The following is a 15,771-nucleotide window of genomic DNA, read 5'->3' on the forward strand; positions in this document are numbered from 1 at the left end:
CTTCCTCTTTATTATGTGAGGAGAATAATATATGAGAAATAATTTCCACCCATTAAAATGTCCTTTTGTTCTTACAGCCTGTTTTGGGATTTGCAGTCACTCCACTTTTGATCATTGTAATATCTTTGCAAGATGACATCTTTTTCTCATGTCCGCAGCTTGCCTTTGCATTTGATGCAAACTGCTTACATTTGAAGCTCACTAAGAAGGACGCATTACGACAGACTAAGGGTCAAAGCTTGGGCTATTCTGGAACAGCTATTGCTGCTGGGTTTTCAGGACCTTCATCTTCAAGCAAATGACCAGCTATAATTTAACAAGAGCACTAATGAACCAAATTCTATGAACACAGATATTTAAATCAGCTTTCTGTGACTTCTGCAAATCCCACAGTTAAATCCTAGGCTGAGAAGTTGCCTAAGCTTATCACAAGAAGTTAAGGAAAAAACTTCTGTGTTGAGCTAGCAACTTTTTAGGCTATTGTATGAATTACCACTCTGATTAATGAATGGTATCCTTCTGCACTGCAAATATATAATAACTGGAAAAGAAAGAAGGAAAGACTTGCATTGTTCTTTTTTCTACAACGCTAGTAATACAACAGTGTTTCATTAGTTCATATAAGAGAGGGTTTTCTTTACTGAAAAATGTGGCTTCTCTGGCCAATTTTGTCCTACAAGCTTTATGAAGCCATACTAGCAATTCACCCTATAAGTATATTCAAGACTCAGAGCAATGAGAGCCTTCTGTTGTTTGTGAACCACACAGTGTGGAAGAGCCGAGTTGCTCAAAGGCTTTTCCATTAGAGGCCTGGCATATCTGATTTGGAAACCCCAGCATAGTGTGCAGTTTAACCACAGAAGGAACTGGAAGAGAGGCGACCAAGTCCCATGAAACTCAACACGCCACATATGACAAGGAAGAAGAGAGAGACTGTTGATTGCCAAGGCTTTATAAACAATCAAGAAATGGCAGTAGTTTATGTGCTGATGCCTTGGGAAAAGGTTGATTTTCAACCACTAATTTTTGATAGCTTTGGAACCATAATCAAGCAATAAATCTCAAAAGAGCAGTACTCTTAGAGGGGTTTCTGCACTCTCAGGTTCATTGCAGCAGGCTTCTACATCCAGAAGCATACAGGTTTGTTTAAAAGCCTGTGGGGAGCAATCCTAGGAATTGAAATTATCCAAAGAATAAGCAACATGGAAAAACTTGTGTTTCTAATTTGTTCAGATATTTAGTTGATTTTTCTTCATTAAAACTAACCACTATTACAATGAACTTCTCCCTCTGAGAAGCATGTGAGTTTAGTTTCTACAAGCATTTCCATCCAAAATGCTACTATGCTACTTTCTGCTGCTTAGTTAGAATGGACTTCTTTCTGATACTCTTGTAGACAGCTGGTGGCAGCAAAAGGCATTTATCCTTTTCTGGAAAATAACACTTTACTGATTTATGTGGAACTTCTTAATGACTAGTAGGCCATAGTGCTAGTTTTTACCCAACTTTTTGACAGAGTTTAGCTTGTATACTAACAGCACAACTTTTCTGTGGCAAATCTGCATTGGATCAACAAGGATGTTCTCTTTTAGCTCTGTCTATCGTTCGTAAGTGGAATTCATGGGAGAGATGGGATCAGGAAATCTGCTGTGGTTCCCTGACGCTACTAAAGCTAAGTTCAGTGAGGTACATCTATATTATTAGTACATATATTTCATGTTCTTGTACCTGGCAAGTTTGTAATATAAAACTTTCATAAACACATGCTTTCTAGGGCAAGTACTCTCCTTTTGGCTAGAAAGGTTGTCCAAAGAAATTTTAAAGACTACAAAAGTGTGCCCAGAGTTTCCAGATCGTATCTCTAATGGATCATATGCTTCTAATTTGGCTGCTTTCATCTGAAGTCCTAAGCATTTTTTGGGATTTCCAACTATCACCACCCAGGCATGTGCATGCTGCTCTTTACTCAAGCACAGAAATTCTGATGCTATCAGGACATGCTGGCCTTCCTGAACATGCACTATATTATTTGTTGATTGTCAGCTGCATAATAAGCCTTCAGTAGGTTCACAGGAAGGATCAAATGCTGCTCAGGTGGCCCTTGCAAATCAAATGATTCCTGTGTGCCCTAAATCTCAAAGATTTATTGAATATACAGCAAATGTTTGCAGCCTTTTGATCAGGGAATTCTGCCTGGAAATAGTAGAGCCCTCTCCTATCTAATACAAACTTCTTGCCTCCCTGGATGATCTATGTTATATGCAGACATAGGTGGAAATGAAAACAACATCAGCTTTTTACCTACGAAGAGCTTTTTTCATTGTGAGAATAGTCCATTTTACTTTGACCCACTTAACAACACTACGTGTTGATACTTCCTTGTTGGGGAAATATCTCAAATGAGTGTGTAAGTTTTATCTAAATGCATTGCAAGCATATTGGTTATATTGGTCTTGAAAGAAAAAGAATGACTATGAGGTACAAAAAAAACCTGTCACCAAGTTATGGTCATGCATCTGTTTTTTATTTAATTCATTTGAACTAGTAGCCTATGAGGTTATGATGACAAGAGTTGGAAAATATGTGGAGTCCTTCTGCTAATGATTCCAATTCACACAATACTGTTTTGGTAGGAATTTGAATATATGGAATGACTTTTTCTATACCCACTTGTTTTATTTCAGGTCATAGAGTCACAACAGACATGAAATGAGGAGTATCTACTTTAAAAAGCAGAAATTATGTCTTATGAATTCTTTTACTTTTGAATAGCTAGCCTAATACATTTTTTTGTTTTAAAACTTTATGCGAGAAGAGGGTAGTTGGCATGTCTCTGAAATTGATGATTCTAATCAATTTCAAGATGTTCTGGGGACAAATACTTGGTGGGCCTATTAGATTTTTATTCATTTCTTATTCTGGAGTACATGAAGGTTTATGGTCTCAGTACTATCAATCTCACTGAAAATTCTAACCCGCTATTTGATTGCTTATTTTAGTGACACACAAATTAAATACTGAAAAGTCTACTTCCAGCGTTTAAATGCTACATAAGTATTTCAGGGCAGATTTGTATTTTGCTCAGTCAATTTCATAAAATTACAAAATGAGAGGGAGAGGAAGGAATGGAAACCAGCATAGCAAAAATATTTGAAAACTCAGTATATAAAAGCCCTGTTAAAGGCCCCAGTCCTGCACAAGATAATTTTGCTGTTGATTTAAATGGGAGCAAGAATTTGCCCTTTAGCAGAATGAGCGCTTAAGAGATACAGAACTGTCATTATGTAAAATGGTATTGTGTGCTTGCTGTTTTTCTCATATCATGGAAAAGACCCAAGAAACAAAGACCCCCAGGCTAGCATTTAATGTCTAAAATAAGTTTTGTAAACCTCTTATTTTTATTGGCAGTCTATGGTCTGTTGCAGATGACCAAAAAAAAAAGGGGGAGGGGGGAGGGGGGGGCGGTCTGCAGGGAGGTAAAATATGAGTTTTTCACGTCTGGGGATTTGGCAGAGAATGAACACAGGATTCTCAATTAAGCATCTGATGTACAATAGGTGATTTCACAAAGCATCTTTGCAATTTGGCTGCCTTGTTTGCAAGAGGCATAGGGATTAATGGGCCCAGAGTGAATTACTTAACATCACCCTATAGAAACCTGCCTCTGTAGGTCAAATCTGAAGTTAATTCTCTATAAGAGTTGCAGTTTCTTTTGTGTGGTTCTGAGAGTACAGCAGGGGATGTCTACTTCAACTCAATACCTACTTCAGTCTGTTAGTATTGTGGTGAAATATGTTTACTGCTCTGAAATACACTGAAGAACTCAACGAATAAAAATTTGACTCTCAGTAAGAGACTTTTTAAATTCAATTCATCTGCAAAAAATCTCTGGCAGCAGAATTACCACATTGAATATAACTGTAAAATCTATGTGTTATGTTTAGGCAGTCAGAAATAGTATTACCATTGTTCTTTTTGATTATAATTCCTTACAAAGTGTTACCTTTTTTTCTTTTTTTTTTTTTTAATAATCCATTTTTTTGGGGGTGCTTCAGGTTATGTACCTATCCTTTAAAAGTTTGTGTTAGCATCATTCTGTGACAGCATGCCCGATTCAAGGTTTGTTGGCTTAAATGGAAAAGGCCCAATCTGACTGCAGTACAAATTCTGCAGGGAATCAATGGCTAAACGCATACAACATTTAGAGGGATTAATTTGGGTGTTTTGTCTTCATCTTGAGTAGTAAAGTCCCAGGTGAGGTCCAGGCAGTCACAAGCTGTGTATAAACCATTAAAGAACACTGCCACAAAACCTACGTGCTGAAGGCTGAACGCTTAATTGAGCAATGAAATGCCCAACTACCATGACACTGTCCTGTGAATTAGTTATCTCTTATTTGTTGATGAACTCCTCTACAAGCCTGAATAATATCATTCTATTTTGCTCTTCTAACATATTTTTGGTCTCGTTCCATGCAAAGTATATGTCTTGAGTCATTCACGTTGAAATGTTTAAAATTCTGGGCTTTACTAAGATTTTTTATGTTTGATTGGGAGAAAAAAAATGCGGATCTACACAGTCTTCCAGATTACTCTTTGTTCTGTATTCTTTCACCTATTTTATTTAAATTTTACAAGACAGATTTCATGCCTGCTCTGGTTTTCTAAGGATCCATAGATACTTTACCATATGTAGAAGATTGAGGGCCCAGTTCTGAAGATTAGGTCTTGACAGATATGATTCTACAGTGGGCCATGAAACAGTATGTGCTATTTAATCCTGGTGTGCAGTTGCCTGCGGCAATGTGCTCTCATATATGAATATTTAGTTCACCTATGTTTGATGCAAGTGTTGTACCTCTTAATCATGTTTTGTAACTGACAACCAGTAAGCTTTACAGAAAGTGTATTTTCTCTCTTGTAAGTATTGGCAGAAGGTGTTCCAGTTAACAGAAAACATATTCAGAGACAAAATAATTTAAAACCAAAACAACAAAAAAATGCTACTAATTTTATATTTTCATGTAGTTCCTTCCCTGTCATAATTAGACCTAGGAAGGGATCTCTTATGCTATGGAGAACATACCCAATGCAGCATTATAGTGCTTCTTTCTTGCTCGTCACAATCAAACATGAAAGGCAGCTTATTGCTATGATGCAAATATAAAAATTTCAGAGTTAGAGCTGTGTCCCTTAAAAGCACATTCTTTGAGGATTGATGCTGAAACAACAAAAATTATCAATTGTACAGTCTTAGAATCTTGCTTGCCAGTTTCCTTAAAAAAGAAAAAGACAACCCCAGTTGTGACTTTAGCCTGTCTCCCCTCAGATTTGCCACTGGGGTATGGATAAGTGATATGGGATAACCACCTGAAAGATGTCACAGCAGTCCAATGCATGTTGCATACACATAAAAATGATCGTGCACTTTGTGATACTATGTGACGCACAGCATTAAAAAGCTCCACATATTATCTAAATATAAAATACATAAGCTTTTTAGGAAGTGAGTTATGAATGGTAAAAAAATAACACAATGTAACAGCCCCACATAATGTATATGTATATATATACGGTACGTAGTGATCTATTGCTGTTTCCAGTGGCGCTACTTGCAAAAGTAAGGGTGACTCAGATGAAGACTCATGGGATCAAGGCGAGGGCTGCTGTTCCAAAGCACTAAGCAGAACTGCTAAGTATTTACCAGGAATGCTTGCAACCTGCACTTATTTATTTATTTATTACCACTGTACAAGAAACAACAAACTGAAAGCATCCCTTTCTGCGTGGCATATTTTGAACGCCAAATGATGAAGCTACATGCACATGTTCAAAAAAAGGAGCGTACTTATTTAAACGTAGAGCTGTGTGAAGCATCACAGATTCACTGGCAAACAGCAACAAATAAACAATAGAACAATCTCTTTGTTGTCTTCTAAATTGCTCATTATCCTATGTTTAAATAAAAAAATCATTAAGTCTTAAAGCATTGTGTGGGCTGCTGTATGGGAACTGTTGAATCACGGCCTGAACCTCTGATTGACCACCTGAGGTGAGTGCTGAGTCAGCTGCAGGGGCACAGGTGAACGCAATCTCACCTGAGTGACCGGAAGGGGTGGAGCCTGGCTGCACCTCTCCTAGACCCCATTTAAGGGCTGACTCCCAAAGAAGAAGGATCTCTAGCTGGAGATCACTCCTCTTGGAGCCCTTTTGGTGAGCCTAGGACATGGGTAAGCTCTTTATTTCATTTCTCCTATATGACGCGATGATCTCTCTGGTCCTGTACCTGTATACCTATTTACCTTATAATCTGTATACCTGTTTGCCATACAGCTGCTTATAAAACATCACAGCTAGCATACTGTCATTACAAAGCAGGTGCATATCATGCCCTAAATGTGTATACAACCCAAGCATTAGGGATGGCCCCTCTTACCACTAGCTGTGATCATTTCCTTGCTAAAGGTTGCAGAAGAGATCCCAAAGATGCAGTTTTTTACCTTGTAGTGGGTTACAACTTAAAAGAAACCTCAGTTGTTCAACTTCTGGAGAATTCTGGAGACCGAAAAATAATTTGGACACTAGGACAGGTATAGCTACGATCTCTTGATTTGCATCTGGATTTTTTTAATCTAGATTTCTTAAATAAACTTTGAAGTTCAAATACTAGCAGAACATAGATGGAATGGGAAAAAAGCTTTGTTCAATCTTCAAAGAAAACCACAAAATTGAGCAGGAGCAGTGTGCTGCTGCAGAACCTGCCAGTGTTGTTTCATTGCTTCCATTTTGCTCTCCTCTTGAAGCACTTCAAAATCATACCTGTTCTTACACTTTCTGTGAGTATACCCTCTGTTTCTCACACCCGTAGTCATTGCCAAGCCTTGAGGATGGACCTCGTTTTTTTCCTTTCCTCACTAGGGAGGTAAGAGTATTGTGCTCATAGATTAAATTGTAAACAATGCTGACTCAAGTAATTGGGAGAAAAAAAATCTCAATTCTTGTCTGGGTTTCAGATTTGGATAACCTACTTTATTTCAAAAGTTTCAAGCAAACAAAGAATCTGAACAAATATTTTCTTTCTAATTATGCTTGGCAGAAGTATCCTAAAGTCTGACAAAGCATTATGGCTTAGGGGAGCAAATAGAGCAACCTGAAACTGTGCGAATAGCGAATGCTGCAGTGTAACTTTCAACAGAAAATGTTAGTGTAGAGCACAGGCAGAACAGATCAGCTTTATTTTTGATGAAGAGCCAAAAGCATCAGGAAAACAACATCATTCATTCAGCATCCTTTTTCTTTTTTGTAGAGAACGTGAGATAAGCATTGGAGACAGTTACTGTTCAAACAGAATTATTACTAAATTACTTTTGTCTGGTTAAAACAAAGCTAAGGCTGAATGAAATAAAATTGTATGCTCTCCTCCCATCTTTACTCTCAATATTAAACAAATTATCTTCTATCATCTGCTGTCTAATATTCTATTCCATTCTTCTCTCTACAAGAAAAATAACCTTTAAATATACTCCAGTGCTTGGGCACGGGGCTGCTTTTAATGCTGTAATTCAGTTCAACAGTTTACGATCATTAAAGAACTAGAAACCGAATCTCTCCTCACTTGCATACATGAATAGGTCACAAAGATTCAATTTGCATTCTGGTGTAAAATTTCGAATAGAGAGGCTTATTTCCCCTTTATCTCTTAGGCTGTTCCAATCTGTACTGCAAAGAAAAGAATCCAGAGGTGAATACTAAATATCTTGACAGAACTATCATTACAGAGATCTGTGTGTATATATAGGGAGTATGGGACTGTGTATGGGATTGGGAGCAGGGACAGTTATGAGTACGGGAATGATGTTTCTATTGCTTTCATGTTGTTTGTTGTTGGTTGTTTTTAATTTATTTTTGTAAATGCTGGTAAATAGATTCCTTCCCCCTCCTCCCTCCAGTATAATGCTCTGTTTTTAATACAAATTCTGTGGAGAAATTCAGAAACATCCTGAGGGAAAGAGAAAAGAAGCACCCCAAAATAACCTTCGTAACTTTCAAAAATGATTAGGGGAAATTGCTTGTTGGAAGTTTACAACTATTTCTATAAGCGAAATATATATATATGAGGGGATTCTGAGAAAGAGGCCGATAGGAGCTGCATGCTCCAGCTGTAGGCGTGTTCCCTCTTCTCACACTCCTGTTCCTTGGGTGATGTGGGCATCCTTTGTCAATAGCTGCAGCTGTTTCCTCATCTCCCCCATGTCTCTGCTGCTCCCTTTCAAACTCCATAGTAGAATATGCATCCATGAAGTTTATTTGTAGCATTTTTGACACTCTGACCTGTAATGACACTTATGGGGTTTGGCAGCTTATCTCTGAGAGCCATAGCTCAGCACCCAGTATGCTCTGTCAGTGCTTCTCATCAGCTTGCTTGGTTTTACAGCATTGCCATTGAGATCAGCCAGGAACAAGCTCAGAAGGGGAAGGAGCTGGGGGAGAAACAAACGCAGCGTGAAACAAGGATACAAATCTCTGGGCTCTGGAGAAACTCAGCGCTCCAGTTTCCAAATACAAATCCATTCCTCACATTTAGTCCCCTTAGCTAGAACAAAGCTTGGTAATTCAGGGCAAGGTCACTTCAGGCTCTGAGCTTCCTAGGCAATGAAGACTGTATTTTGTTTGTTCAGAATATTAGTCATATATGAAGGAATTTAAGATAAATGTTAACAAGATTTTTGTTTTGCATTTATACAAGGGACAGGGAAAAAGAAGAGCGTAGAATGTCTGTTAATTGCATGATTTCTTAACTTATAAACATTTGGTATACTCCTCCAATCATAAATGATGGTGTTGGTTTTGTTTTCTAAACACGCTCTATCATATTTACATACAGAGCTCATGAATTCATTTAGTTTTGATCAATAGTCACTCATCAGCAATCAGTTGGTCATCTACAGGTTACAACTAATAATCATTATTTACATTTTAGCCTATATTCTGCACTGTTTAAGCAAAGTAATATATGAATAAGTGACCCTGGAGAAAAATTTTACTGCTGGACTCTGCCTTTAATTGCTACAAATTTATTTTAACTTCACAGTTATTCACTAGTGACATTCTATTTGCAGTATAATGTCTTATGCCCTACAGAAGGGAGGGAGGGGTTTTCTAGCCGCTGTAATTCAGTGTTTGGCTTTTCCAAACTCATTCTCTGAATACTGATTCTTTTTTCTTGTATATCTGATTAATTTTGTATAGTTGCAAGTTCAAGGACAGTTGTGTGTTGTAGAAGTGGCATGGTTCAGATAGCTACCCAGCACTAGGAACCTATCTGCATGCTTACAACATCAGTGCCCTGTGCCTGTCAGTGTTCATGGTTAGCCCTGAAGTGATCAGGCAGTTGGACTCAATCTTTGTAGGTTCCTTCCCTTTCCCTCTCCTCCAAATTTAGCCTGTTTTCCTCCATGCTCAGTGATTCCATTTTCTTTCCTTGCAGAATTGTTTTGAAATCCCATAGGCCTCATCCCATCCTCGTGCTGTAGGCTGGGCAGGAGGCAATGCAGCTCAGGGGGTCTTCCAAAGTAGCAACGTGATTCTGGTAAACCGGTGGCTCCTACAAATCAGCTCTGTTCGCACCACAGTGAGGTTCCGCTTCACTACCCAACAGTCAATTTTAATGAACTTTGTAGGACTTCAGCATTATTCAAGACTTGTCTCTGATTTTTTTTGAAGCTAGGTGGTTAGTTTGGAAGCTGCTGTGGAAGTGGCAGATAGCAGCAGGCAGCCAGGTCAAAGATGGAAGGATGAATTTAAATGAGAAACTGTTGGAAACGAAACAGAGTATTGGGAAATGCTATTAGCATGACTACAGGACAGACAGCTGATGAAGCCTGCTCTTCAGTTCAGAAATGTTAAAAAGCTACTTTTTCACTCCCTGTTCTTCCCTGTTTCCAAGCACAACCCTACACAGTTGGTCAGACCAGAGTTTTGCAAAGATTAGCTACTTTATTTGCTGTACTTCTCAGTGGCACTGATGCTTCTAGAGAAACATATTCTGAGCGTATTCACATTCTACAAGTGCAGTTTGTTTGCCTAGAAAGATAAACAAGCCTTAACAACATTCAAATATGATATTTCTGACTAGCTGAAATCTGACTGACTCCTTGCTTATGGGGCTAGCTACAGTATGTTTCATGTGGCAAAGCATTTGGATGCTACAGTGGGGAATGCACACCAGCTGTCTTGAGCTTATGCAGGATTTCAGGAAGTTATTCAGGAGCTGGGTTGCCCAAATTGTAATGCTTCATGGGGGGCCTCATCTTTCTGTTATGTTTTAAAAGCCGTGCCTTGTAAAAAGTGTCCTTCAGATCCCAGGTATCTAGAAAAGCAAATCAGTAAAGCCTCTGACAAAATATATCTTAATTCTCAGAACTATAAGCCTAAACTGTAAGCCTAAAGAAAATAATGTGGGTTTCCTCTACATTGAAAAACAGCGTGGGATTTTGTATGAGGGAATCTTTTCTGGAATTTTGTTTCAGTACCAGTCTCTGAGTCACACACCATATACTGACTCTGCTATCTGATTTCTTTCTGTCAATCCCTTTCTTTCTCACCAAGGAACTAACTGCATTCTGGAGTCCAGACCTTGCTGAGAGTTCAGGAGCTGTGACAGTATCACTCTGTAGTGCAGTGGTAGGCCAGGTAAGGACGCCTGTATTCGTAAGTCAGTTTCCTAAACACAAGTATATGCATATCCAGTAATGAGTAACTTTTCAGTGGCTGTGTCAAATAAATGCTGTCAGAAAATGGAAATAAATGAGGGCATTACTTATTATACTTTAAAGAAGAACAAGTCTTTTGGTCACATACGGAAATCTGAAGTAGATATTAGAAGGCAAGTGAGACATAATCATAGCACAGATCTTTATGCCATGATTTTTTTAATATGTTAAAAATAAGCAAATAGTAAATCATTATTACATTGTTAGGTTTAATGAGTAACACATCAGCCTGCAATTGCAGCTGACTGGCTGTTTTGAAACTGAGTGACTGCTGATCAAAGAGAAAAAGTTATACACCTCAGCTTACGACTTTATGAGAACTGACACAGGTTAAACAGTTATTCCTTTCCTTCCTCTCTTACCCTTGCATCTAGTATCAGATGTTGACTGCATGTTTTGCTCTAGTAAATTCTTCACCCCTTTTAATATCACAGCACTGATAGAAAATGGTGATCTGTACAACTATGTTTCACAGAGCTTAATGGGACTCAGTGATTCGTGATCACTTTTCAGTGACTCCATGAGCTGCTGGCTGTGACGTCTAGACAGCCTAACAGATTTCAACCCTTCAGCACCTAGTTTTCCCTGCTCTGCCACAGCTCATCACCTGGAAGCTGCCAGTAAAGTTGTATTGCAAACTGCATTTTGAATATGCATCAAAAGTATATTCTTCCTCCCTTGTTGCTGGTCTTGGTGGTGGAAAAAGAAAGCAAACAAAACCCAGAAAAGTTGTGCAAAGCACATGCAGACAGCCCAGGCCCAGGCTGCAAGGAAGGCGGGTTTGGGGGAGTGTGCTGTGGGGCAACAGTCCTGCTCTTCTCCACATTGCAGGCACAGTCCTGACCATTAGAAAAGAAGCGTGACTCCCAGTCTCCTAGTTTCAGCATACTGTCTCTCCTCTAGTTGGTCCCTAGTGCTATTGCTGCATACACAGGCTATGCCTTTGTAAAGGGCCTAACTGAGGAGGCACTGCCACCCCACACATGTCACTGTCACAGGTAGCAGCTGTGGGTGGGCAGTGCCCTCAGACCAGTCTGTCCTTGCCTCCTTAAATACAGTGAGGCTGTGTTTCTTTATTCCCTTACAGATGAATGAACTGAAACATGCAGTGATGTCAAGTGGCAAAGGCTGCAGAATAAACATCACTCCTGGGAATAAAAGTCCAGACAAAATATGTGCAAGCTTGTTCTGCAGTTTGTTTCCTACCAGCTTGTGCCCACAGTAATGCAGCTCTCATAAGAAACTTTTATATTTGCCAAATAGTGGTCAGAAATGCTTTTTCTTAAGACAGATGCTCAAGAAAGTAACGTAGGAACCCAGTACTTTAGTAAGTGTGCTGCTGTGCCCTAAAGCTGTATGCTGTTTCCAGAATCTCTGATAGAAAGTAGAAAATATTGTTTTGTTTAAGTGTTTGGGTTGTTGTTGGGTTTTTTCATAAGGGAATTAGGATTTGCTGGGTAGGATTGTGTGGGTTAAGTCAGACATAAAAAATTTTATATTAAAAAGCAGGTTTTCTTCTGGACAGTGACTTATCTCTTAAACAAATATAAATACCTAGTAGTATAAGAGAATACTGGGGAAGAGCATCTTACCTTCTGTGTATGATATGCATTAGTTGAATACTGAAATACCTCTAAACCAGTTAGTAGAGTTAAGACTGGCTTTTCTAAGTGGTCTCAACTTGATCAGGATGTGAAGAACACAGACAAGTTTTGTTAGAGTGTTATTAGCACCCAGAAATATTTTTATTTGTGCAATAATTTCAATAGATTTGGCCCCAGTGCAAGATGAAAAGAAATAGGCTTTGGATGTAGAAACAGAGGCAGCTGAAAAGAATGAGCTTTTACCTGATATTTAGGAGGTTATGCTGCTTTGGAAGGTAAAAAACATAAAGTATGAACAGTTCTCTATCCTAGATGTGCACTTCTCTAGGCATTTTTGAGTAACCCGCGAAGAATACATTTGCGTTTTCAGCCAGCATACCTTTGTAAATACAAGTCAGCATACTGAGTTGGTGATAACACCTGCTGCTGCTTTATCTTGTTAGAATGTACATGAGGGTCCCAGAACTGAACTTCCATAAGGAATGGAAGTCAGTGTAGTTTAATGTCTGCCCACATTGCCTGTGTCAATGCTGGTCTTAATGGGTCACAGGGACAGCTGCCTGTAATGACATCCTCGACTCCTTGACTGGATTGTGTCTGGTAATAAAGATGAAATCAAAACTCAAGTGAACCCAACACATTTGTAATAACACTTTAACAGGCTTGTGAAGCACTTTGATAGTCATATCTTTTGCTGCTTGTTTTTTTTCTGTGAGACAAAGTGTTGACAGGTGTTTGGATGCGAGTTCTGAAAACCTGTTGCTGTAGGATCACACAAGATACTGGTGAGAGAGGGCAGGGTGTCTCAGGGCAGTGCAGGCTGGGAGAATGGCCAAGCAATAGGGCTAATCTGTGGATGAGTTCCTGCAAAGCAGTTTGTGGCTTAGTCTCAGGGCTGAGCCAGTTCTCTCCCTCTGTGACCTCAGGTTCTGGAGGTGGCTACACGTCAGGCCAACTTAAATCCATTTGCTGCATGCCCGCTGAGTTGCACACTACAAAATGCCTCCTGTTGTTTTCTGACCTGTTTTTCTGTTATTGTTGATGAGTTATATCATCTCTTTGCTAATTCTTAACTTCTGGTCTTTCACTATATTTGTACTATAAAGGTACTTTACCGTCCAGTAGTAGCCTGAAATCTCAACGCTCCTTGTTTTTAATGTAACCTTCTAAGAGACTCATGTAGAGCCTTAGGCTTGTATATCTGATTAAGTAGTGCAACATCAAAAATACGATGTCTTTGGGAGATTTGTCATAATAACTCTATTAAATTACCTTCTCTGTTTTTAAAAGTCAGTATCAGTGGCACAGTTAGCAGAGACATATTCTCAGCTGACGTAAATAACTTTGTCAGAGCCACAGTTTACATCAAGCAATGATCTGCTCCTTAAAAGCAGATGCTTAAAATCCCAGGTATTTTCTGATGCAAGAAATTGCTATAGGCCACAACTGTCATACATTTTGTGAGAAGATGCATTTTGTGAAATAATTGTACTGTGGAAGACTAAGCCACGCTAATTTCTGCTTTGATTGGCAACGTCATGAAAAAGAAACGAAAAGGAGAAAAGGGAAAAAACTACAAATTCTATAGTCTTCTATTTGTGGAGAATGTTCATAAGAAGCTTACAAACTAATTATAGTTGATGCTCTGTGTTACACATTATACTTGGTAGTAGGTAATAGGAAATAACGTTTTCCTCCAACACCCTGCTAACTTGTGGAGAGTAAAGACCCGATGCTTAAACTATAATATATTCAGTGAAAATGGAGACCAAGCAATTACTTTCAATTGCAACCTTTTACTAATTAAAAGCTGAATTGGGAGAACAAGTATTTGATTTTGGTTTCCTTTTCAAAGAAAAATGTGGTGAAATACAAAACTTGTTAAAATGGAAATCAGGGATTGGTAATTTAGAAGAATAAAGGATCCTTTGATATTTTTGGTTTTTGTTTCTTACACAAGAGCAACATTTCCAGAGACAATCATTGGACTACTGATATTTTTTTTTACTTCTTTCCGCATATAAGCGGAATTCCCAAGTTTGAAAAAAAGATATGTGAGGAACTATTAAAAACTGAGTGTTGCCTCTACTGGTTTCATTTATATGATGCTGTTGTAATATACAATTGTGTTTCTTAACTGATATCTTAGGGTTCATTTGAGAATTGGGGAGATACTGTCTGGAGCTGAGGTTTTTTCTCTGTCAATACAAGTCTACACAAAGGCCATTACTAAGCTTGCAAAATTATTCTTCTAGAGACCTCTGCTTCAGAGGGAGGCTAATTTCGAAATCCCATTTTCTTCTGATAAACTCAGTCTTCCCCTTTCCTGACGTGCATTCCCTGCCTCCTTACCTTCTCAGATCCTTTTTGTATATCCTCAGCATTTGTGTCTCGAGAGTACCATCTCCCTGGTTCTACATCCATATATGTTCTGAACGTTTTCCTTTGGTTCCCATTCTGTTTGGACCTTCAAGAATGCTGCATTTTCAGTTAGCCCCGTTTCCACACTGCTGTTAGCTCAGCTCTCTACTCCCCAGTCCTGCGTCTTGTGCCAGCAGCCCAGTCTCCCTGGATTTATTTGCCCAGTCCTAGCTATTGCCTCAACCCAATAGTTATTTGCTGATTGTCTTCTAACTAGTGCCAGCCTTCCCCAGTCCATCTTTGGTAATACTTCTGTCTCCGGCCACCTTAATGCTCAGTCACCTCTAGCCCTTTCTCATTTCTGGTTATTATTTCTGGAATCTACTCTTTATTTTACCATTTCATTCTTTCTAGCTGTACTTTGAGAGAGGCTTCCAGCTCACCTGGCTCCCATATAGTTGCTCTTTTCTCACTCCTCTTTTTCAGGTCTCCCATCACCTTTTCTTCCCAGCACCCACATCCAGCCCAGCCTCACCAGTATCACTTGTCATCTATTGCTAGCTTACCAGATCCCATGCCTTTTCTGAATTTTCTGTCTTTGACCAAACTATGGTGTTTGCTTAATTTTAATTAGTTCTCTGCACAAGCGAGTGGGTACTCATGGGAGGGGAACTGAAAATGCCAGAGAAGCAAAGCAAACCCTCTACCATTAGATAGGGAGTATGACCCTGCCGTGGGTCATCAGGTAGGAGAAATCATTACCAGAACATTATAATTTGGTTTGAGTAGTCCTGCTCAGTACTGTGATAATAAGCGTGTCATGTATGGTACGCATACCATTCAGTTGATGGCAGAATTTAGTCCTTTTTCTATAGCAAACTTCTACTTTTTAACGCTTGCTGCAGGCAGGTATTGTAAGTTCGCAGATTTCTGAAGTCAGGCATTACCACTGTGATTGCGGAATCTGACCTTTTGTGCAACAGACTGCAAACTTTTCCATACTAATTATTTTATTTCACCTAAAACCTACTGTTG

The 15,771-nt window shown here is 39.0% G+C and overlaps 1 protein-coding gene across 11 annotated transcripts in view; it reads left to right on the top strand.

Moving 5' to 3' along the window:
- Nucleotides 1-15,771, top strand: part of MID1 (midline 1) — a 241,684-nt gene that overhangs the window by 164,549 nt on the left and 61,364 nt on the right. For 6 of the 11 annotated variants that reach the window (XM_025148536.3, NM_001397664.1, NM_001397665.1 and 3 more), the window contains exon 3: nucleotides 10,608-10,691. The exons of the other annotated variants lie outside the window; for them this stretch is intronic. In XM_025148536.3, the coding sequence (XP_025004304.2) occupies nucleotides 10,608-10,691 (84 nt within the window). The remainder of the gene's footprint in view (nucleotides 1-10,607; nucleotides 10,692-15,771) is intronic. 11 annotated transcript variants of the gene reach the window in all.

The sequence above is a fragment of the Gallus gallus genome, chromosome 1, assembly GCF_016699485.2.
Source record: "Gallus gallus isolate bGalGal1 chromosome 1, bGalGal1.mat.broiler.GRCg7b, whole genome shotgun sequence".
Classification (NCBI taxonomy): domain Eukaryota; kingdom Metazoa; phylum Chordata; class Aves; order Galliformes; family Phasianidae; genus Gallus; species Gallus gallus.